This window comes from Stereum hirsutum (assembly GCF_000264905.1).
Source record: "Stereum hirsutum FP-91666 SS1 unplaced genomic scaffold STEHIscaffold_2, whole genome shotgun sequence".
NCBI lineage: Eukaryota > Fungi > Basidiomycota > Agaricomycetes > Russulales > Stereaceae > Stereum > Stereum hirsutum.
The window spans coordinates 711,674-733,319 of record NW_006763132.1 but is presented as its reverse complement, the minus strand read 5'-3'; the positions used below and the strand labels follow the sequence as shown (position 1 = coordinate 733,319).

General features: G+C 49.9%; 10 protein-coding genes across 10 annotated transcripts; 7 read left to right on the top strand and 3 right to left on the bottom strand.

Annotated features, from left to right (window-relative positions):
* Positions 1-1,986: 1,986 nt before the first annotated feature.
* On the bottom strand, positions 1,987-3,074 carry STEHIDRAFT_152468 (short chain dehydrogenase family protein; the record flags this gene model as incomplete). The annotated part of the gene is made up of 3 exons (XM_007299612.1): positions 1,987-2,235; positions 2,307-2,714; positions 2,787-3,074. The coding sequence occupies 3 exons, from the start codon at positions 3,072-3,074 to the stop codon at positions 1,987-1,989; spliced, it is 945 nt and encodes a 314-aa protein (XP_007299674.1).
* A 784-nt stretch (positions 3,075-3,858) lies between these two features.
* On the top strand, positions 3,859-5,118 carry STEHIDRAFT_165278 (DSBA family oxidoreductase). The gene is made up of 5 exons (XM_007299611.1): positions 3,859-3,945; positions 4,027-4,105; positions 4,194-4,362; positions 4,453-4,766; positions 4,842-5,118. The coding sequence occupies exons 1-5, from the start codon at positions 3,909-3,911 to the stop codon at positions 4,918-4,920; spliced, it is 678 nt and encodes a 225-aa protein (XP_007299673.1). The 5' UTR covers positions 3,859-3,908; the 3' UTR covers positions 4,921-5,118.
* Positions 5,119-5,594: 476 nt separating this feature from the next.
* Positions 5,595-6,141, top strand: STEHIDRAFT_152466 (uncharacterized protein; the record flags this gene model as incomplete). Its single annotated transcript, XM_007299609.1, has 2 exons — positions 5,595-5,931; positions 5,996-6,141. 2 exons carry the CDS (start codon positions 5,595-5,597, stop codon positions 6,139-6,141), a joined length of 483 nt encoding a protein of 160 aa, XP_007299671.1.
* A 524-nt stretch (positions 6,142-6,665) lies between these two features.
* Positions 6,666-7,990, top strand: STEHIDRAFT_118022 (Maf/Ham1). The gene is made up of 6 exons (XM_007299608.1): positions 6,666-6,883; positions 6,938-7,066; positions 7,132-7,345; positions 7,409-7,445; positions 7,500-7,611; positions 7,681-7,990. The coding sequence occupies exons 1-6, from the start codon at positions 6,755-6,757 to the stop codon at positions 7,807-7,809; spliced, it is 750 nt and encodes a 249-aa protein (XP_007299670.1). The 5' UTR covers positions 6,666-6,754; the 3' UTR covers positions 7,810-7,990.
* Positions 7,991-8,265: 275 nt separating this feature from the next.
* STEHIDRAFT_152464 (uncharacterized protein) lies at positions 8,266-9,361 on the top strand (the record flags this gene model as incomplete). The annotated part of the gene is made up of 4 exons (XM_007299607.1): positions 8,266-8,316; positions 8,376-8,842; positions 8,920-9,155; positions 9,219-9,361. 4 exons carry the CDS (start codon positions 8,266-8,268, stop codon positions 9,359-9,361), a joined length of 897 nt encoding a protein of 298 aa, XP_007299669.1.
* Positions 9,362-9,941: 580 nt separating this feature from the next.
* STEHIDRAFT_152463 (uncharacterized protein) lies at positions 9,942-11,042 on the top strand (the record flags this gene model as incomplete). Its single annotated transcript, XM_007299606.1, has 4 exons — positions 9,942-9,980; positions 10,064-10,530; positions 10,601-10,872; positions 10,939-11,042. 4 exons carry the CDS (start codon positions 9,942-9,944, stop codon positions 11,040-11,042), a joined length of 882 nt encoding a protein of 293 aa, XP_007299668.1.
* A 366-nt stretch (positions 11,043-11,408) lies between these two features.
* On the bottom strand, positions 11,409-11,889 carry STEHIDRAFT_127849 (uncharacterized protein; the record flags this gene model as incomplete). The annotated part of the gene is made up of 3 exons (XM_007299604.1): positions 11,409-11,515; positions 11,574-11,806; positions 11,870-11,889. 3 exons carry the CDS (start codon positions 11,887-11,889, stop codon positions 11,409-11,411), a joined length of 360 nt encoding a protein of 119 aa, XP_007299666.1.
* Positions 11,890-13,176: 1,287 nt separating this feature from the next.
* STEHIDRAFT_165275 (uncharacterized protein) lies at positions 13,177-14,414 on the top strand (the record flags this gene model as incomplete). Its single annotated transcript, XM_007299603.1, has 4 exons — positions 13,177-13,218; positions 13,289-13,758; positions 13,813-14,045; positions 14,107-14,414. The coding sequence occupies 4 exons, from the start codon at positions 13,177-13,179 to the stop codon at positions 14,208-14,210; spliced, it is 849 nt and encodes a 282-aa protein (XP_007299665.1). The 3' UTR covers positions 14,211-14,414.
* Positions 14,415-14,747: 333 nt separating this feature from the next.
* Positions 14,748-16,480, bottom strand: STEHIDRAFT_107500 (uncharacterized protein; the record flags this gene model as incomplete). Its single annotated transcript, XM_007299602.1, has 10 exons — positions 14,748-15,057; positions 15,087-15,244; positions 15,278-15,520; positions 15,593-15,619; positions 15,755-15,819; positions 15,864-15,948; positions 16,044-16,114; positions 16,174-16,259; positions 16,315-16,388; positions 16,448-16,480. 10 exons carry the CDS (start codon positions 16,478-16,480, stop codon positions 14,748-14,750), a joined length of 1,152 nt encoding a protein of 383 aa, XP_007299664.1.
* A 399-nt stretch (positions 16,481-16,879) lies between these two features.
* Positions 16,880-21,165, top strand: STEHIDRAFT_136758 (leucyl aminopeptidase; the record flags this gene model as incomplete). Its single annotated transcript, XM_007299601.1, has 22 exons — positions 16,880-17,004; positions 17,055-17,349; positions 17,405-17,876; positions 17,953-17,969; positions 18,039-18,201; positions 18,277-18,290; positions 18,346-18,371; positions 18,441-18,570; positions 18,643-18,679; positions 18,744-18,913; positions 18,989-19,104; positions 19,167-19,309; positions 19,379-19,567; positions 19,639-19,736; positions 19,810-19,928; positions 19,988-20,084; positions 20,163-20,251; positions 20,336-20,501; positions 20,585-20,632; positions 20,699-20,758; positions 20,828-20,905; positions 20,983-21,165. The coding sequence occupies 22 exons, from the start codon at positions 16,880-16,882 to the stop codon at positions 21,025-21,027; spliced, it is 2,697 nt and encodes an 898-aa protein (XP_007299663.1). The 3' UTR covers positions 21,028-21,165.
* Between the last annotated feature and the right edge of the window lie 481 nt (positions 21,166-21,646).

The window sequence follows — 21,646 nt, the reverse complement described above, 5'->3', positions numbered from 1 at the left end:
TCACGATCGTATGCAATTTCCTGGTCGTCTCTTCCTGCTGTTCATCTGCATTGAGAGTGATCACACCAATGTGGCGTACAACGTCGCTCTTCATGCCATCGACTCGGACCTCTCTTGGTTCTTTGTTTTCCCTCAAAGCAGCCCCACGAGAGCGATGTACGCGAAGACGATTGATCAGATCAATCATGCATAGTATTCGTTGCGTTAAACGCAGGGAATAATCTGGTGCAGGGCAGCGTCGCTTGTAATAATACAATACTGCCGAATAGGGAACTGAGAGGATGCTACAGGATGCTACAACATAGCCTTCAGTAAGTGCACACAACTGGATACTTTGAAGACGTAGGTAGCGATTCGTCGTTGATGTGTTCTATCTGTGCTCGATGTCAACAAATACAATGCCATGGCCATCGACCGACCAGTGACTTCCCCAGCTCGCACCTCTCTCATTCGAGCTCCGAGCGCCAGCACTACCAGTTACAAACAGACCTTCCCACCACACGACGATCCAAGCCGTGAATCACTCCATCCCTCGACAGCGGTAGCGCCTGCCTCCATGTTGGTCCTCGCAATCGTCCTCGTCCTCAGGGAGCCATCTTCTTTTGCCTCTTGCTCTAGAGCTATTCGGGGAGTCAGCGTGACCATGATCTAGCCTATCAAAAGTGTGGCCACCCGCATGTCCTGAGCCCGAACGATGGCATCTTGATTCGAGAATTCTATAGAACCAGTGGTGAGGTTGGATAGCTCGAGCGCTCGAGCCCGAACGTCTTCCATCTTGTGGTATTGAACTCGGATGTTGGTCATCATTCGACCGACGAGGATGACGGAAAACCTAGGGAGGTTGGAAGGGTGATTGGTGTTTATTGGGGATTATTGGATGGGGGTGATTGAGAGGGAGATCAACCGGAGATGGAGAGAGCATAAATTCACACATTTACTATACTCCCGGCCACGGGGCGAAAGACTGATGAGAGAGGGGAACCTTATGACCGCGACCCAGACTCACTGCAGCCGTCTGGTGTTGAAAACCAAGGCGACGATCGTCAGTCCTCGTCGAAGATTGGGTGAGAAGTGACAGAACCAAGAACTCACGAATAGCAACACAATGTTCATCAGATTGGTTATAAACAGAACGCTAGATAGATAAGTGCAGTCATGAATGAGACGCATCGACAGAGAATACGCGCAATTCAGCGGCTGGCAGGAAGGTAGTCGGAGTCATCGTTCAGTCTACCCACCTCCATACAAGGGCACCTGGCACACGGTGCAGCAGCAGCTGTAGATAACGAACGGTGGGAGAGTTCGATGGGAGCGTAGACATCAGTTGTGCCACCCGAATGTTATATTTATTAGTATAATTGTTGTCTGCAAATATTCCTGGCACGTATGATGAGTCGGTGCGACTGCCTTACGATGTCCAATCGTTGATATTATTAGAGCTATGCGTGTGTAGAATAGCCTGCTTGGTGCAGGCTCGTCTATGGAGCTTTTGGACTCCATAATGCCGACAGACGAATACGATGAATTCGAAAACATCCGTGATGACCTAGCATTCCCAGGCCAAACACGCCATATAGTCGTGCTCTCCCGATCGTGGAGCTTTGCCTGACACATATATTTCAACGCTCGAGGAGATGCCGCGGAGCACCAAAGCACCCCGCTGGCTCCCAATTAACGTCTCCCACAGTCACCCGCAATGCTTCCCTTCATCTTCCCCGAGCTAGGACACGAGGACGTCACACAAATCGTCCATCCCCCAACTTCTCGAGATTCCCTCCCGTTAATGCGTTTAGCATTATTCGGGGGAACGGATGTATGCGGAACGCAGGACACCATGTTGACACCATGTTGCGCGTGCTTCAATCCAGAAACAAATAAATTGTAAAGGTACATGCCCATACGGGACACATCCGCTGAAGCTCGATACTAGACATGATCTCGTTCACCATGACTATGCCTTCAAATCCAAGCAGAACTTGCAGCATTCTACAATTTCGAAGCCCTAAGCTTCGCGCTGTCCATACGATCGCCTTCGTCATCCTGCTCCGCGACCCTCAGGTCTGGCAGCTTAGCAGGCATGATGCGTCTGGGTGTCGACCCAGGAATAAGAGAGTACTTGGTGAAGTCTGTAACTCCGCAGTGCTCGCGCAGGAAGTCTTCGTCGAGAAATAATTGGCCATTGACGATGGATGTGGGGGCGCGTAGCATCGCGAGGATGGCATCGCTATAGATGGTCTGATACCGAACAGATAGCATGTCAGCCTAAACTATTGTATGAGAAAAAGAAATCGAAAGGAGAGTCTGACCGGTTTCCGCAGATTCTCTGCCATCTGAGTATTCGACTCAGTCTCCCTTACAGTTGCCGCACTCTCAATCGCCGCCGCAGGCCAAATCGCACAGATAGCCATGTTTCTCTTTTCCTCTCGCTCCCAATCCATCGCCAAGCCCTTCACTAGCACGCTCATTCCAATCTTTCCCACGGCATACGCGGTCTTGCCACGGAAGAAGCGGCTATATATGGGCGGAGAGACGACTATGATGCGACCGGTCCAGTTTTGAGCTTTGAAATGGGGGAGGGATGCCTGAACGGTGGCATAGAGACCTTCGATGTTGACTTGCTGCATGAGCTGAAAGCGTTTGAAAGGTGAGTTCTCGACGGAGGCCCACCAGATTGCGCCACTGTTGTAGACGATGACGTCGAGGCGACCATATTTCTGTATAAAGTTGAACAAAGTTTGCCATCAGTAATCGCTGTAAGTTGGCCGAGTCCGGGTGAGATGACTTACCGCCACAACAGCGTCCACACCGCGCCTCACGCTCTCAGGATCTCTCGTGTTCACGGTGACAGCAAACGCCTCACCGCCCGACTCCTTTATCTCTCTCTCCACAGTATTGATTGTGCTGCTGGAAGAATTAGGCCCAGGAGGGAATGGGTCGGTTTTATACGCATCGGAAGTTGATTTGGCAGCTACCGCTGTGGCATAACCTGCTTTTGCAAGGTCGACCGCGACCTGGCGACCAATGCCGCGGGAAGCACCGATTACAAGTGCGACAGGTTGGGAGGAGGGGTTCATTGTGTGGAAGAAAGTGTGGGTTGGACTGCAATTTTGACCTGAAGGGGAGTTAGTAGCAAAGTCTCAAGAGGAGGAAGGCGATAACCTCAAGTACAGTACTAAAGTAGAGCGTCTGCGATGACCGGTTATAGATGATGCCGGTGCACTTGTCGCCGAAAGCTGCGTGTCTTACCTTGTGATGGGCCAAAGATGTAAGAGTTCTCGGGCTCGGTCAAGAAGCCCGGGTCCAGGGGACGATGTGGAAAGCGGTGGTCAATCACTAGTATAGTTTCCTTCAAAGAATTAGGGGCAAACGACGGATGGCGTCGTGACAGTATTTATTTAAATCATGCGTACCGGAGACACAAATAGTGAGTAGCTAGCGCCCTTCAGGCCGTACCACTAGGTACGGGCAAGAGCTGCAAAACGTTGCCACCTGTGACACTGAGGAAATGGCGGTGGAGACACAAGAACCAACTCATGAAACGCCGCTGAAATGTTGGGCGGCATCTTCCGAGATCTTCCCCACCGGGGGTGGGTTGGGGGTGGCACAACGGCATAATTGCAGAGTTCCACTCTGGTTTGACTCTGGTTTAAAATTGACGTGTCAGTATTCTTGGTACGGTGCTGTCTTTGGAGTCAGCTCTTCTCTCATTTTTGACAGCAATAAGCCGTCAGTCCAGTTCACATTTGGGCCACAGTGCGGCTCAGGCACGTGAAATTGCACCTTGGGAAAGGCGCTTCGTCCTGACCGCACGCCCATGATCCGTCCTCGACCGTTGGACGTTCTACCCTCCTGCTCCCAGCCAACTTGTCTTTGACACCATCCAACATAACTTTGGCGTCATTGTAAGCATGGCAAAAGGCAAAATTGACGCTTTCCTGGACTGTGGTACGACCTAATTCCGAGCACTGGCAGAGTGTTGAACATGTCGGTTTTGTGTTGACCCAGCTACATTGGTCTACTCCACAGTATCACCCTATTCCTACTATGCCATCTTATATCTTCTCAAGAACCGGAAGGCCCTTGCTTCATACGACATCGAGGTTGAGTAAGTCTCCAGCATCTCCGCCTCACTGGCGCCCGAGACAGCGACCTTGTTGGCTAACTTTCACTTGCCAACCTTGTAACGTTCTGAGGTTTCACCCGATATTTCTCGGTGGAGTCAACGCAGGCTCAGGAAATAAGCCTCCCTGGACACTTCCTGCGAAGAGCAAATATTCACAGTACGATTCTGTTCGTGCTCGTAACTATTTCGGTGTTCCCGACCTTCGGACGCCAGAATGCTTCCCAATTGTTTCCCTTTTGGCGAGTATCCCTCCTTTTTATTCTTGCTTAGTATCTTTGGGTTATAAAGTACTGATCTTTTCGTCCGTTGTGATTGCTTATTGGATGCAGCCTCAACGAGCTATGGTTTATATCAAGGCGAACTATCCCCACGAGAAATATGAGACTGCCTTCCTCTCACTGTGGCACCACCTGTGGATCTTGGGCGAAGATATATCCAAACCTGATCTCTTAGTGAAAACGCTCTCCGAGAACTTCTCTGAAACCGAGGTAAAGCAGATCATGGATGCTACAGGAAACCCGGAGTGGAAACAGAAGTTGCTGGACAACACGCAGCGAGTGCTTGATTGTGGCGCATTTGGAGCACCTTGGTTTTGGGTGAGGAATCTGAAGGGCGTGGAAGAACCGTTCTTTGGAAGCGATAGGTAGGTCTGATAGATGCGATGAAAACCAAATGATCGCGTGTTTTGGACGCTTGCTGAGTTGGAGATGTTGAATAGGTTTCACTACATGTGGTGGTTCTTGGAGTTACCGTACGAGGATATCAAGCTGCCCGAGAAGAGTACTCCAAAGTTATGAGCATCGACGCATCTCCTTGGACTTGGAACTCTGTTCCCGTGCATTATATCTTGATTTTAACACGATGCACAGACATTTCTCCGGAGCTTGGGATGGCCAGGTTTCTGCAACCTCCCTTTCGTGTCGCTATATCCTACAAGACGAGCCTTGAGACTCATCTCCTGCCTGTTTGCGCTGGCGGAATTCCGGGAAGATCGTGAGTCTTGTCATTGAAGTTTCTACTAGAAAATAATAAGCCGCTAGACCGACTCACCACAACCCACAAAGCTTTCGTCTGTATATTGTTCATGACTTGCGCAAGGAAGTCAGGTACTTGTTCAGTAGCGTGTGACCTAGAGTGACACTGCGATGCGTATACGTAGACGCCACAAGAATCTGTCGAAGTGGAACTCAGACACGTACAGTTTCCCGAGGCAAAGAGATCATTTCCTCGTTATCCGGTGGATACATCCTGCGGACAATTCGAGAATGACGCACTTAGTACTTTTAGAACAGATTTATCCACAAGATGATGGTCCTTGTATACACGCCACTGTAATAGGGAGAGGACCCGTTTGTCAAACCCATTGAGGAGACGGGTATATAGGCAGACCATCACTGTCGCGAGAACGATCACAGCCCCTCCTCTCGACCCGTTCCATACTTGAAGACTACCAGTCAATTTACTACCAACAATGCCGCACGTCCACGTCAAAAACGATACCGGCAAAACGATCCACGTCGCTTTCACTGGTCTCCCGTTGTCATACGGGAACAACATCATGACCGGGACGATTTGGACTCGAGAGAACATGCCCAGCCTCGTCTATGCCGTGGAAGTTCGTGAAGCAAGTGGTGGAAAACCGTTCACAGATGACGAAGGCACGGAGAAAGCAGGCCAGATAGCGGGCGCATGTGCAGCGGGGTCAGCTAGCATGCTGGTTGGTACAGTGACGGCTATGGCGGCGGCCAGAGGGGGGTCGCAAAAAGGGTTCGATGTGGCAGGCGGATTGATGAACCAAGCTTGTGATGGTAAGTAGTTCCTGCAGAGTTTCTTTTACTTCATCTGCTCACATTGACCTGTTGATCTCAATAGGCGGAAAGGAATTCGGCTCTGAATACGACGGCCATGTGCTAAGGGTCAAGGGAGTGGGCATCGGTGCTCAAGAGTGCCACTACGCGATTCGTTTCGAGAACGAGACGTACAGGTTGTTCGATGAAGTCAAAGAGGACTACCTCTGAAGGAAAGGTACGCAACATCTGGCCAAAAATATCGGTAAAGATTATTCTGAAATTCTGTCAGAGCGCGGAGAAGAACCTAAGAGCGATGATGACACTACTTCAAAACATGTAGCTGCCCTGGTCAAAATTTTTGCGTTGATATACATAAAACCATACTGCTATTGGCATAACGCTTCGTGGGCTGCGGGTTGACCTTAGATTGGCGGTAATCTGCACATTCACGTGCTGTGATCCCATCTGGCCAACATCTGGCAACGAAACCTGCTCGCCTCCAATTCGGTTGAAGTAAAGGATGGGAGGCGTCTTTCAGCTGAACGCCTTTGCTAAAAACAATGATAGGAGAAGAATAAATAACCTAAAATCGCCCATGGTCAGTAGTGTATCAGATAACCGAACAGGATAGAACTAGAAACTGGAGCAGGGCCAAAGCAGAGCGGCGGCCAGAAAGATGGCACCACCGTGAGAAAACCGAAGGCAGATCCCAGGAAGTCGTGGCGACGCCACCCTGCAACGGCTCCCACACACAACGCTCAACCATCCTCCACAATCATCATCCAAGGCTTTCGCTAGACTTTATCTACCGTGACTCGTACTTCCTAGAATAACTGAAAGAATGTCTGAGAAAAGAACCCCGGCGGTTCTGCCCAAAGCCCTTCGTATACCAGGACTGAATAAACTACACGGGAAGCGCGTCGTTCTTGCATCCGGGAGTCCTCGTCGCAAGGAGCTTCTGGAAACCTTCGTGTGTACAGGTTTTACTCCACAGGTCATCGTATACTGACATGATGCGTTATAGGGTCTGGTTCCCGAAACAATACCCTCCAAGTTCGAAGAAGATCTGAACCCACACGATTTCGAAGATATCCATGAGTATCCTGTAGCCACCGCAACGCACAAGGCAGTAGAGGTCTACGAGAGACTCGTTGTGCGTCGACTTGCTCAATGCTCTCATGTGCGTTATTGAGTTTCATCACAATCGCGCCAGGACAGACAGAAAACCCAGACGACGGGCCTGACCTAGTAATCGGAGCCGATACTGTCGTGCTCACACATGCACAACCGTCCACTACACAAACCTCATATTCCGAGCTGCCACACACGCGGCAGGAGCTGCTAGAGAAGCCGGACAACAAAGCGGACTGTCTAAGGATGTTGCTGGACTTGAACGGTAGTGTCTGTGAGGTTGTAACAGGGGTTACCGTCAGTGAGTCAACTCTATTGTTGGCACCGTGCGAATGGGAGCTGACGGAGGGACGCGTCACGATAGTATACCCGATCTTGACCTCCCCCGGATACGCGATGAGGTGAGGATTTCTACTCTTATTACAGCAAGGTACACTCCTTATGGGCACATAAAGATCTATCGAGGAGCGAACCCTTGTCTTCTTCTCGGACAACCCAACGTACCTGCTCGAGGCCTACGCCGACTGTGGGGAAGGTCTTGATCGTGCCGGCGGGTTTGCCATCCAGGTATTTCAGATCTCAATGGATCTATTTGTTGGTCTACGCGCAGGATCTCATTGTCCTCTTTATCCATAGGGTCTCGGGGGCATGCTAATCCGCAAGGTCGAAGGCGACTACAACAACGTTGTTGGTTTCCCAACGGCTTCATTCTTCCGCTTCTTGGACCTGCTCGTGGAAGAGGAGGATGACTTCTTGGCTTTGTGATTCAAAGGAGCATGGACTTTATTCAATATCCGGTGAATGGCCATTGTATCACTAATCGATGCAGCGTTTGGATGTTCGTCGTCAGGCAGCTGTAGAATCTACTGGTTGCGCATGGCATATGGTGTGGCGTTGCCAGGTTGTTGATTTAGGCTGTTTTCGATCATTAATGAAGCCTATCTCCCAGCTCTCCGTTCTGGCTTGCCTTTGGACTACGAAAGGTCGATGCTCAGCACCAAGACTGCGTATTGACGCGAGGTGCCACCAGGACTGCAGCTAATATTGGACACAAACGCGTCGCGTGCCGGTTCGTGTCGTCTTTGTGTCTACCACGTGTTGTTTGTCGTTAGCTCGAGCATATAAGCAACCTGGTCGTCTCATCTCGACATCATCTCGACACTTCACTTCCTCTCTCGCTCCTCGGTCCTTCTTGGTATACTTGCATCTACGTTCCGGACCATGCCTTCTTTACACAACTCTTACACTACTAAAGCTCAAGCCCAAGACGAAGTTAGTCTATCTCCTTCGTAGGCTTTTCACTGACCCCTTTCTGACAAATCTTTCGATAGATTTTGAGAACCGGTAAACCTCTACCCAGTACCATCTTCAAATCGCTCCCAACCGGATGCACTGCCGACTATCTCCTCCAAGAACTCAACAAATATCTTAGCCCCGTTCTGGATGCGCTCTCCTCTGATTCCGAACGCGCAAAGATAGTCGCCGCTCTCAAGACCGTTAAGAATCGGAGCGATCTCGTGGCCGAGAGGCACGTCAACGTTGGGAAGATTGACTTCGAGAGGCATGAACGCTCGCTGGGAGATGGTCTGCGAGAGCTGGAGAATAACGTTCGGGAGAGCTGGAAGGATGGATGGCGCGAGCAGTCGCTTATGATGCGTCAGTTGGCAGACGAGATCGCGGAGTGGTTGCCGACGTTGTGGACCCTTGGAGCTCAGGACGGTTTTGAAATGGATCTCGTCCAGGAGTGTCTTTACTTATGCTCACACACCGTACGATGCATCAAGGAGTGCGGGAGCCGGTAAGTGCTATGCTACCCTCTGTCACGTTGGTTGGCGTATACTTGGTGTGCTGATATGGTCGGTGTGTCTCGCCCAGGTTCGAATTCGCAGATGCTCAGCATAAGGCGATCCAGTTCTCCGATTCCCATGGTTCCCAGGTCTATTATGTTGCACCCCACGAGTCCATCGAACGTGTCATTGACTGGGTGTGGAAGGAGCTTTTGGTCAGCTCGTCAGCTCGAGGTCATGATGATCTGGTGGCGTCCATTCTAGACACCATCGACTCTTTGACCATCACAGACGCCGTTTATGATCTGCTCCCCGCTCCAGGCAGTAGGTCACCTTTCACCGGCTATATCACCTCACGCGTCCTCTGACCAGTTATTGGAATTACAGAGGCGATGGCTAGTGGCCACCACGAACTTCACAACGATCATTGGTCGGAAGACATGAAGGAGGCTTACCCTCGTGTCATAATCTTTAGGGAGTACAAAAAGCATGCGGCTCGTGAGATGGCCAACGCCTACAACACGGTTTGATCCATTCTTTCCTTTCCCACGCCTCGAGAACCACCATTTGCCTTTGTTTTCTTTTTATCATCGCGTATCTCTTTGCGGTTGTCCTTTTTTCTTAACCTTATATTGCTTTGATTCTTTTGAGTCTCGAACATCGGTATGACTCTTTTCCTTGTATTGCTCTCTTATGACAAGATAATATCGTTATGCAGGCTGTATCTGGTGATGAAAGAGTTGCGAGGCGGTGCTTTGGTTCCTTTCAGTCTTTGTACGCCTTTGTGCGATACATGCGCCTACAGGAAGTTCCCGAACATTTGATCTAACTCCCGATGTGCGTTGAAAGAGATCAAGAATGTAATTCCGGATGTACATTGAAAGAGATCGCGGATCTGACTGTGGATGTACATTGAAAGGGTGAAAGAGATCAAGGATCTACACGGTGATGTCTCCCAAGATCGTATCTCCTTCTGTCTTCCTTTGCCCTTCAGCTCGCTCATAAAAAGGGGATGGGTGCGCAACTCAACTAGTAGGATCCACTGTTCTGCCTTCGAACACACTGCCACTCCTAGCTCTCGCTCAACACAGATCCCTTCCGTCCAGCACCATGTCGTCGGTCCAAACCTCCATCCCAGCAGACTCCAAAGTACGTAGTAATCCTATCTTCTTTGCTGATTTTTTTTTTTCGTGTTATAAGTAGTCCTTCTTACCTCGGTTTATGCCTTCTAGACAACAGGTGGGAGTACCATGGTTCCGAGCGTCGTTCTTCAATCTCTTCCGACCACATGCACGACAGACTTCCTTCTTGATAACCTCAATAGACACCTTGGACCCGTCCTCGACTCGCTTGCCTCTTCCGCTGAACGCGAGAAGGTCGCCGCAGCTCTCCAGTCCGTGAGATACGAAACGGCCCCGGTGGCCGACAAAGCTATCATACTCGCTTCTATCGCATATGATACTCACTACACCGCTCTTAACGGGTATCTGCGAGACCTGAATGAGGATGTTCGAGCCAATTGGAAAGGGGGATACGAAGAGCAAGGGGAAAGCATGCACGAGATCAAACAAGACATCGCAGAATGGCTACCGGAGCTATGGGAGATCGGCGTAGAGGACGGATGTGAGGTGAATCGCGTTCGAGAATCCCTCGAACTATGCACAGATTCGATACAAGACGCTATTAACTGCGGCAGCCGGTGAGTTATCTATTGACAATTCACTTTCGGCAGTATATAGTAATGGAGGGTCACACTAACACGCTGTCAGTTCTGAATTCTCCGAGGTCTGGTACGATACCTACCCTTTTCGGAGGGAGAAGGACTACAATAGCGAGGACAACGGAGACGATGACGAAGATGAGGACGATAACATTTACGATGCCGATGATCCTATCGAATGCGTGGTCAATTGGGTATGGAAAGAGCTCCTTGTTAGTTCTGCTGCGCGGGGACAGACTACCGAAGTCAAAGCCATTCTGAAAAGCATGAAGGACTTCGGACTCACCTCCGAGGTTCTCGACCTGTTCCCTACTGAAGGCAGTGAGTCGTGTCTAGCTCTGTGGTGTCAGAAATATTCGTTGACGTTGACGTTCTTTGCGTCCTTAGGATCAACGTCGAAGGAGGGATGGGACCTCCATAACGACCATTGGACTCAGGCCATGAAGGACGCAGGACGTCGTCTTCTCGAAGAACATTGCGGCCGGGCATGAATCATCGATCCACGCCCAACGTAACGAACTCTAGTGTCTTATATATCCCAACGGGCCCAAATTCAAAGTTGTCTCTCCTGCGGGGTGGTCTTTTAGAAGTCATGCTGACCATGACGCGATGTGCTGGATTTATCTTACTTACTCTGACTTTGTTCCCTTGATATGTCCTACGCTCTTCTGTATTATGCAATTATCCATACATTTTGGGCACCGGCAGCCCCGGGTAGTTATCACATAGTACAGTGAAGCCCCTTCGCGGTTTTGTGCCGTCAAACTTTCGGTCAATACAAGGTACGATAGAGCGGATGTGGAGTATAGGTCAGAGTGACTACACCGGGGATCGTGCATCGGCATGACTTTCTATCCTTATTGGTTGCGTTCGCCTTCGAGCCTCAAAAGGCGCTCTGCTGCATCCTTCATGTCTTGGTTCCAATGATCTGCTTGATACGGGACGCCTTCGGGGCTTTCGGTACCTATGTTTGTCAAATGAGAACTGAAGCATGCATTTGGAGAAGCTTCATGATCACTTACGTCCTTCCCGAGGAATAAGAGAGATGATTTTACTGTATATAACCCAGTTCTTGGTCTCTTGTAAGACGCCTTCGCCAAAATCATCGATGTCTCGGGCGAGAGTGCTGATGAGGAAGTCCCGCCACACCCAGTCCATTATAGAATCGATGCGCTCCGTGGAAGCGTCCCAAACGACCTCATCGTGCGCACTCTTGATTTGCACATCGTCATGGTCGAGGCTGAAGACGTCGATGCTGGTAAGGGATAAGTCGCATCATTAGTACTTATCAGTACCATGAAGGAGGCGACGGGCTTACTTGCTAACACAGGACTTCATCTCCCTCAGAGTGTTTGTGCAAAAACGAAGGCCGGAGAGAATGGCAAAACCCGTATACTCCTCCTCGACTCCTAGCTGCCATAAATGGGTAGCCAGTTCGCTATCAGATCTAGCATCTCCTCCATAATTCCTGCCTGCTGCTCGTCGGAATCGCTTTCGGGTTCTCCAAACATCGGATGAATGCTATTGTATAACTCATAACACCCATTTTTGAAACTTACTAAGTAGTAGGCGATGGAACTCAAAGTTCAAACGGCTCTCTTGGTCCCTCCGATGGGCGAATTCATCGGCTGTTGACATTATCGACAGACCGCGCCAGTTAATTATCCAGAGGAAGTGGACTTACTATAGGAGTTGCTCAAGGTTGCTCATCAGCTCTCGACTGCTAGATGGGCTACTTAATCCTGATGTAGGGGACTCGGAGACGAAACAAAAAAAAAAGTAAGTATCTACTCTGTGAAAAAGTATGACATCCCACCTTTCTATCTTTCAGCAGGTAGGATGCAACAAGCAGCATGCCCAAGGACCTCAAGATAAATCGGACCCACGAAATTGAAATGACCGTGACGGGATTACACTCCCAACTCGGGGTCCACGTGTCTCGGCCCGCTCCCGCACCAATGAAATCCGGGAACTTCCGTTTTGGGTTTTGGGTTTGTTCCACGACATCCCTCTCGGATTCGCGACGACCATTTCCCTCTCAAGCTGGCCAACCGATTTGCAGCCCATATCAGCCTCCCGGCCTTCCCCATGATGAACTACATCTTAGCTGACCAAATACAAAACTCGTTCAATGGTCATTTCTTCTCTGTGACTATCAGCGGTAGATGTTTTCCGGTACTTACTCTGACACCGACAGGTTCGCTCGGTCGTTGCTCGGTCACAACTCGGTTGCCGCCTGACGTCACTCATCCCGAGGATATGGCGCATCTTTTGTTTGCTTTAGGGCAAGTCTCTGGCCTGACCACAGGTCACGTCGCGGGTTCAGCCCAAGTTATCCTCTACGACGTCTTACGACGCGACTTGAACGCGACATTATCTTCGCCTGGCCTTCTCTAAGGATACTGCGCTTTCTATTGTTGCATCACTTCGAGCTCTCACCTGTGAAAACTCTGAATCTGTCTCGTAACCTCGGACGCTAGTTGTTCATTTGAAGCATTGAAGCCCCGCTGGTCTGAGGAGGACGACCGAAAACCAGGATCTTACGAACTGTACGCGCGTCATTTGTGTCTCTTTGATACTTCTCCTTAACCCTCGGCTTGAATAGGCTTAACCTCAATCAGTGACATGGCCGACGTCGCAAAAACCAAGCGGAAACCCACAACTAAGGTTTGCTCTCCGCATCCAGTCTTTCTCTCATTTGGTAGAGCTGTTGGCCGACTTGAAAATATATATCTAGTCGTCAGCCGCAAATATCAAACTCCCAAGCGCCATTCTCAGATCACTCTCGACGGACTGTACTGCCGTGCAACTTCTCGAGAAGCTCGATGCGCATCTTGGTCCCGTCCTAGATTCGTTTCATACGCCTTCTTCCCGCGACAAACTCGTTGCTGCCCTCACTGCGATCGACTTTGTACCTACTGGCGACTCTACTGCCATCCAAGCGAAGAAGGACCTAATCGACTACAACGGGCACAAAGCGTCACTCGATGACCAGTTGAAGGCGCTCCAACGTCATATCAAATCTGACCCACATGACGGTTATGAAGAGCAAGCAGAGATGATGAGGGATATCTTGCAGGAGTTAGCGGGTTGGCTTCCTCACCTCTGGACCTTGGGTGCACAAGAAGGGTTCGAGGTTGATGAGGTTCGGAAATGTCTTGTTCTCTGTTGCCGCACCGTCGATCGCGCGGGTAGTACTAGTAGTCGGTGAGTTCCTTCGGCCCAGTAGCGCACTATCTTACTCTAACTCTTTTTAAACAGCGCGGAGTTCACGGACATCAACGAGGCATGCACCTGTTTCAAGGACACCAACAACAATGTGATATACGACGCGGATAGCGACTCTATCGACCATGTCTTGAACTGGATGTGGAAGGAGATCTTAGTTGGTGCGGCGGCGCGTGGAGATAATAAGGTAGTGAAGGTGATTATGGATACCATCAAGAAGTTGTCGCTTCAAGGAGAGGTTTTCAACCTCTTCCCCCAAGGAAACGGTAAGTGTTTCTGTTTCCATCCAAGGCATCCTGTTCCTCAATTTTGGCTTGCATTCAATAGAGAAAATGACTTCCGATGGCTGGGACCTCCACAACGATCATTGGTCTTCGGCCATGAAGGCAGCTGGGATACGGCTGATCGCAGAGCATAAGGGTAAGAAATAAACCTATTCGTTCCATGACTGTTCTCTTGTTCTTCCTCCACGTGTCTTGCTGTCCTCAACACAACCGCAACACTGCTCCGTTATATTTGCTATCGGTATGTACTTACCTTGCTGCCCGTGTTGTGCTTGTAATATTTCCACGACTTTCTGCCACCTGCTACCATATTCCCTTGCTGCCAAATCCATAATACATTACCTGAACTAGTTCCACACATGAAGTTGTAGCTCGCTGACAGTCACAAGAGTTTGTGTGATTTGCTCAGTTCGGGTCTGCCATGCATGATTCTTGCCGCATCGTGTAAGTAATCCGAAGGTTTGGCGCTCCGATTGTTCTCTCTAGGGCAAGCCAAGAGCGTTAGCCGAGTTTCTTTTGCGACACGATCTCCTTGTTTTGGCTCCCACCTTGCGCGATACACCCTGTCAACAACTCCTGATATAATTCTACCTATAATGGGTGATACATTGATCGTGACTACGACAGACGTTTCCCTGTTTCCGATCCATGTCTGCACAAACTACCTTTAATCCCCATTCGTCGTCAGTCAGATCCATAGCCAGATACCTCCAGTAATCCTCCTTGGGGAGCAATTCCAAAGCCTGTATCGATATCGTCCAAGATCCCCCGAGCGTCCCAGGCATCGCTGTCGGAGTCTGAGTGGTCTGATGCCTCTCCGTCGGAGTCCGAATCAGTTAGCACCATTGCATTGGGTGTAGCTCGTCCTGGCTGGCCGCCCGCGCCACCAACTCCGCCACCTCCAACCCTACCCCCACGTCCATTACCCCTGCCTCTCCCTATACCTCTTCGTCCACTGCCACTGCCGCTTAATCCGCCGCTTCCGACTCTGCCTCTGCCTCGACCAGATCCACCCTCACCTACCCCTCCACCACGACCTCGATCTGACCCGCCTCCACCTCTACCTCCCCGGGGTAACCCTCTCGTTGCTCTTCGTCCTCCTTGTCCGCTGCCCATAACACTTCCCTGCAATCCCCCCCTGCCTGGTCCATCAGCCCCTCTTCCACCGCTACCCAATGCTCCTGTTGTCTCAATTATCTCATCACGATTTGGACCGTTGCCTCCACCTCGACCTCTTCGGCCAATACTGCCTGCAATTTCCGACCCCTCTTGTGTATGCTGTTCGGGTTCACCCCCACCCCTCCCACGTCCGCGCCGATTAATACTACGACCACCCCTTGCCCTACCATTTCCGCGGCCGGAACCTCTAACTGCTTCACCATCAACACCCATAACACTCGGGCCCCCGCCTCTACCTCTGCCTCTACCTCGGGCCCTACCTCCTCTGCCAGTTCGTTCTGCAGCTCCCATCGAGTTACCTCCTCGTCCAGATCTTAGCGCTGATTCACTGCCATGATTGAGAGACTCACTTCCGGGACCATCTGCATGTGATGACACTGCGGTCGCGGTAGTTAGGTTGGTATTCATGGTCAATGCTGCTCTTGTTGGAGGAGAATTGGATAGCGACGGTTACAGTAGCATTCAAGGAATGTAGAATGTATAGTCGGGGCGGCGGGAGCCGAGAGACGTACCTCCCAGTCAGCAGACTGTGTATTAAGCGATTCGAGGAGTTCTTGGGGCGTGGGGTGTGAGCGGTCTATACATGGCGTGTATTCGTGTGATTATGAGTGGCCGCGGTACGTTCGAGTCCACGGGTTATCTGACAAGCGTTCTGTTCTTTTTGACGAAGCTCTACAGCCTTCCACCCCATAGTATCAAGAGGTAACTGTGGATATAGTACCTCAGTGTTCACCGCGAACAGCACTTACATCTCGAACTTGAACATGTTGAGAGGTTGTGAACCTGCAGCCGTCTACACACTACGGATGGGTAATTGAGCTGATATGACTCAATAAGTTCTACCGCCTTCGATGTCTCGCGGTATGAAAGGCCTGATCTGAGCACAATTCAGGCTTGGGGGATAGTAACCGACCGGTGGAGTAGAACGCACCAAGGAACCCACGCGTTGTCTTGCTACTCGTCGCGAAAAATAACAATACGTGAGACGAGCCTCCTGGTTTAAATTTGGATCTTGTCCTGCCAAACGAGAATAAAGCGATAAAAAAACACATCGACGCAGCGGCCAACTTACAAATGTAAACGCATGTGGCCCAGATTCAATGCCCGCCGGCATGTGCCGCAATGGTGCCACCTGCCTATCCGCCCCTTTGCAAAGTCTTGAGTTTCTTTCGAGCGTTCATCGACCCTATCTCCCTCAAACGTACCCCTGCCTCTGGTATGAGTGGATATGAGCACATGTTAAGGTCCAAGATGCTGCCATTGTAGGTCCCGGACTCGGTATAAGTATTGGCCTACCTGCATTCGACGCGTCTGAATGCGCGGCTCCGCACTTGACTGGAGGTAACAAATTTGAGTCACGATATGCTTTCTCAAGGTGCATTTTCCCTCTTCACACCGTTCTCTCGATGGACCTACACATTTCAGCATAAAGAGTCAGAATGATTGTGGCCCTGGATCTCGGGTGTCCCGAACCCTCTGCCCAGATGATCAGTAGTAGACGCCGTCTAGGTCCGCATAAGTACCAGCGTTTCGACGGGGCAACGAACAACGCTGTCTCTTGTCTCTCGATTGCAACCCGCGAAAACTTCCTTGTTGAGTTCTATTGCTCAGAAATCGATACCATCACACACATGACCATGTCTAGCGAGACTCTACCAGCGAGTACATACAGACTGCCCACGGATGTCCTTCCAAAGCACTATGAGGTCACTATCCGCACTAACCTAGAGAGAGAGGTCTTCGAGGGGATAATTATCGTACAGTGAGTACTCTACTCTGGAATTACCATGCAGAAGCCTGACGGTTAGCTAGTCTAAACATCCTCGAGCCCACGAACACAATTACTTTTAACGCGAACGAAAGCCTTTCTCTTTCAGTCGCAGCTCTCGCCCTATCGTCTTCTGATGGCTCCGTGCAGTCACTGAAACCCACCAACAAAGCCTATGACTCCAAGACGGAACGTGTATCATACTCGTTTGCCGACACACTTGCTGCTGGTACAAACGCCACCCTTCGGGTAGGGTTTACTGGCGTTCTCGAAGGAGGAATGACTGGATACTACAAGAGTACCTGGGACAAGGGAATATATTCTTTGACCCAGTTTGAGGTTATTCTGATCGAACCTTGATATATGCCTTCGCTGAATGGAGTGAATTTTACAGGCTACTTACGCTCGTAAAGCCATTCCTTGCTGGGACGAACCCCTTCTCAAGGCGACGTTCGCGGTCACCATGATCTCTCAAACTGGAACTGTCAGCCTGTCAAACATGCCCGCTATTGATACTTCCTCGTTTATCGCTACCCCCGCGCTTGTGGACGATTTCGAAAAGGCCCTCTACTCAGGTGTAGAAAGCGGAGAATGGACCGTTACCCGATTCGAAACAACTCCGCCTATGTCAACATATCTCCTTGCCTATGCCAACGGCCCCTTCAAGTACATCGAATCGTCATATACCAGCCCATTGAGCGGCAAGGTTCGACCGCTGAGAGTGTATACTACAGAAGACAAGATTCACCAGGCGCAATTTGCTCTGGATGTGAAGAGGAGGGTTATGCCGATTTACGAAGAAGTGTTTGACGTGGAGTATCCGCTGCCTAAGCTCGATACATTGGTAGCCAATGATTTTGACGCAGGTAAGCGGGCTTTGGCAATATAGTAGAGGTTATTATAGGACTGTTTGCTGACTGCCTCACTCTCAAATACTGACAGGTGCGATGGAGAACTGGGTAAGCATTCTGCGAAGTTTATCTGAAATATCTATCAAATGACTGACTGTTGTGTGGCTCTCGCTCCAGGGACTCATCACCGGTAGGACTTCAGCCTTTCTCGTCGATCCCAACGGTACGGGCATCACCACGAAGAAACGGGTTGCTGGGATTCAGAGTCATGAAGTCGCGCATATGTGGTTCGGAAACATCGCGACAATGGAATGGTGGAGCTATCTCTGGCTGAACGAGGGTCTGTTCTATACTAAGAGAATATGCATTTACTCTGACTCTAACTCTGTTCATGCGTCGATCTGATAATGAACAGGCTTTGCTACAATGGTAAGTGGCGTGTAACTCCTACATTGAATCCATGCCGATGATCTGTTCGCAAAAGATGGGTCAAAATATCATAATCGATAAGTGAGCTAACCTTCCTGTCTCTATACTACAGTGCTGACTGCTGATGATTACTCGTATAACTGCCCCCAGGATATTCCCTGAGTGGAAGGTCGACTCCGAATTTGTCACCAACCAGCTCAACAAAGCACTCAGGCTTGACGCCAAATTATCCTCGCACCCTGTCGAGGTCGATTGTCCAGATGCAAACAAGATCGGTCAGGTATGAGCCTTGCTTTTCTGCGCTCTACATCTGGTTTTGACAAGAATAATGACCAATCTCCCACTATGAAAGATCTTTGACAACTTGTCGTATGCAAAGGGGGCCAGCGGTGCGTATCTCTTCCCAATCTTCCGTATAAGCGTACATGATTCCAGGCTGAGCCGGATAAATAGTACTTCGTATGCTTTCATACTACGTCGGCGAACCAAAATTCCTCAAGGGTGTTTCCCTGTATCTAAAGAGCCACCTATACGGGAATAGCACGACGGCTGATCTGTGGGAAGGACTCAGCCAAGCCTCAGGCACCGATATAGGCAAAGTCATGGAGAATTGGATCACAAAGGTAGGTCTTGTTTGTCACAGGGATAAAGGACCGAGGAGTTTCGTAGACTTCGCTCACTCGAGGACGTGATCATAGATCGGCTTCCCCGTGGTTACGGTCTCAGAGTCAGAGGACGGTACGAAGATCAAAGTCAGACAAGATAGGTTCCTTGAGGACGGGCCTGCTGAGCCAAAGGATAACGAGACGATATGGTGAGTTCTATGCCGCTTCCTTCGACGGCATCGTTCTGATACTCGTTCTGCAACGTCTGCAGGACGATCCCCCTGAGCTTGCTCAAGACCAATGCCGATGGGACGCTAACTATTGACAGAAGCATCATCTTGAACACAAGAGAGGCAGAGTTCGACGTTGATACCAGGAAGCCTTGGAAGTTGAATGCGGATTCGCCTGGAGTCTGTACGTCTACGATCTCTCAGCTTTATCACCATTCATATATAACCTGGTTAACTCTGAACTCGAAATTAGTCCGCGTACTCTACACCCCGCAACGGCTGTCATTGATCGCTCACGAGGCTGCAAAGACTATCGGATCTGCGTTCTCTCTCAATGACAGGATTGGATTAGTGCATGATGCAATGGCCTTTGCGAAGTCTGGTCACCTGAAGATCAGTGCTGCCTTGGAATTGGTCAACATTTTAAGGAGCGAACGTGAATGTACGTGTATAGTGATGTGGACCGTGGTCCTCCGTATGTGGCTGAATGGCTCAATAATTTTCGCTCTTCAGTCTTGGTATGGGACGGCATTTCCCAGAATCTTTCGAACGTCGTCGATACGTGGTGGGAGAACACCGATCTTGTGGAGGCCTTGAACGTTTTCCGAAGGGTCGGTTCATTCTAGCTCATTCATCGTTACACCCGCAGAAACTGACTGACGTTCATCATGATTGACGCTCTAGGAGTTGTACGTCCCGCTAGTGAAGAAGCTCGGCTTTGAATACTCCGACCAGGATGATGCCGATACCAGTGAGCTGAGGACTAGAGCAATTGAACAGGCTGCGCTGGCTAAGGATCCTGGGTATGTTAACAATTTTAACGGCGAGCTTGTTGGGGATTCTTTATCGACAATACATGCAGGACGATACAGGAGCTACAGCAGCGTTTCGCGAGGTATGCGGAGACCGATGACGACCATGCTATCCCTGCTGACCTGCTGAAAATCACATTCCAAATTGTAAGCCAAACTCATAATGCTCGAACGACTGGTGTTTGACGAAGTGGCGTCGAATTGCGGATATGTTCTTTGCACCAGGCGATCCAATACGGCGGTTCACAGGAGTACAACGCCGTTGCAAAGCTGTATGACAATCCGAAGACGCCGTCAGTTCAAGCGGCGGCTATGTGCGTTCATGACTGCTTTCTTCCGACCATAAATCAATGTTTCTTGTGATAAACCTGTCCTGCTGGCTGATATTCTACATCTAGTCGCGCTCTAGGTGCAACGCAGGACAAAGAACTGATAGACCGCACTTTTGAGATCGCTATGAAAGCTAGAGATCAAGACGTGATGTTCTTCCTCTTCGGTATTGGACAAGGCAATCCGAAGTTCAGGAGGGAATTGATGTGGTTCTTCGAGGAAAATTATCACATCGTGCGTCCTCCTCTTTTCTGCGTTATTTGTTCTTCATGATGGGGTACTGAGGCCTGTATTGAACGCGGGACGGTGACATGCAGTTGGACAAGCGGTTCGAAGGCAACTTTACGATGCGATATTTTGTTCAGGTAATTTCATGATGGGTATCTTATGAAGCTCGATAGCTCTGATTTATGTATGCGTGGCAAACGTAGGCTTCCTATGAGAATCTGTCTACGAAGCAAGATGTCCAACATATCGAGGAGTTCTTCAAGGTCCGTTGCGTTGCTCTAGTGTAGATCCCTATTTGTCTCTTCCTTGACTGAGCTTGCATCATGATACAGGATAAGGATACATCCAAGTATAGTCAAGCTCTCGCACAAGCTCTCGACTCTATCAAGGCTAGGGCTGCATGGATCGAGGTACGTGGCGACGAAAACAGATTCTATTACGGGGGTATAGCCTGATGTTAATGTGGCCCACCTTCTATGATATGCAGCGGTCCACGGAGGACCTAACGTCATGGCTGAATGGAGCGAAGTGATCTGTATAACCTTGGAATCGTAGTACGATGGAAGCCTCGCTGTGACAGTGATCACCTTGTTTTACTTTGTCCCTATTGCTCCGAAAAGTTTGGAAGAAAGGAAGAATGTTTGGCCTCGAAGCGTAACGCTACTCTGATTACCCTCATATATAGTTCCGACCATGTACTTCTCCACCTACCCTCGCTCGATCCTGAACTGAGCCCTAACGGTTCTTGAGTTATCGGATACATTTTGTTCAGGTGTGCCACACAAGTGCCACACAGTCGTCCACGTGGCTGTGCTGGCGGCTGGGCCACTTTCACTCTTCCTTTGTCTCGGATGTTCAAGACGACACCTCTTTCGTACCAGCTATATATGAATTTCTCCTCCTACAGCACTCCCAGCTTGCAGTTGAATCTCTGAAGCACTCTTAGTATATCTATTATGCCAGGAGGAGCGAAGAAAAAGTCGAAGGGCAAGTCCAAGTCTTCAAAACCTACAGCGAGTGGCGCGCCTTCGTCCTCACCACGAACAGCGTCGAATGCTGGTACATACGTACCGTCTTCGGATTTTTGGAGAAATGTAGAGAATTCAGAGGGGCTGACAGCGATAGCGAGTGTAATATGCGATTTGTTGGAT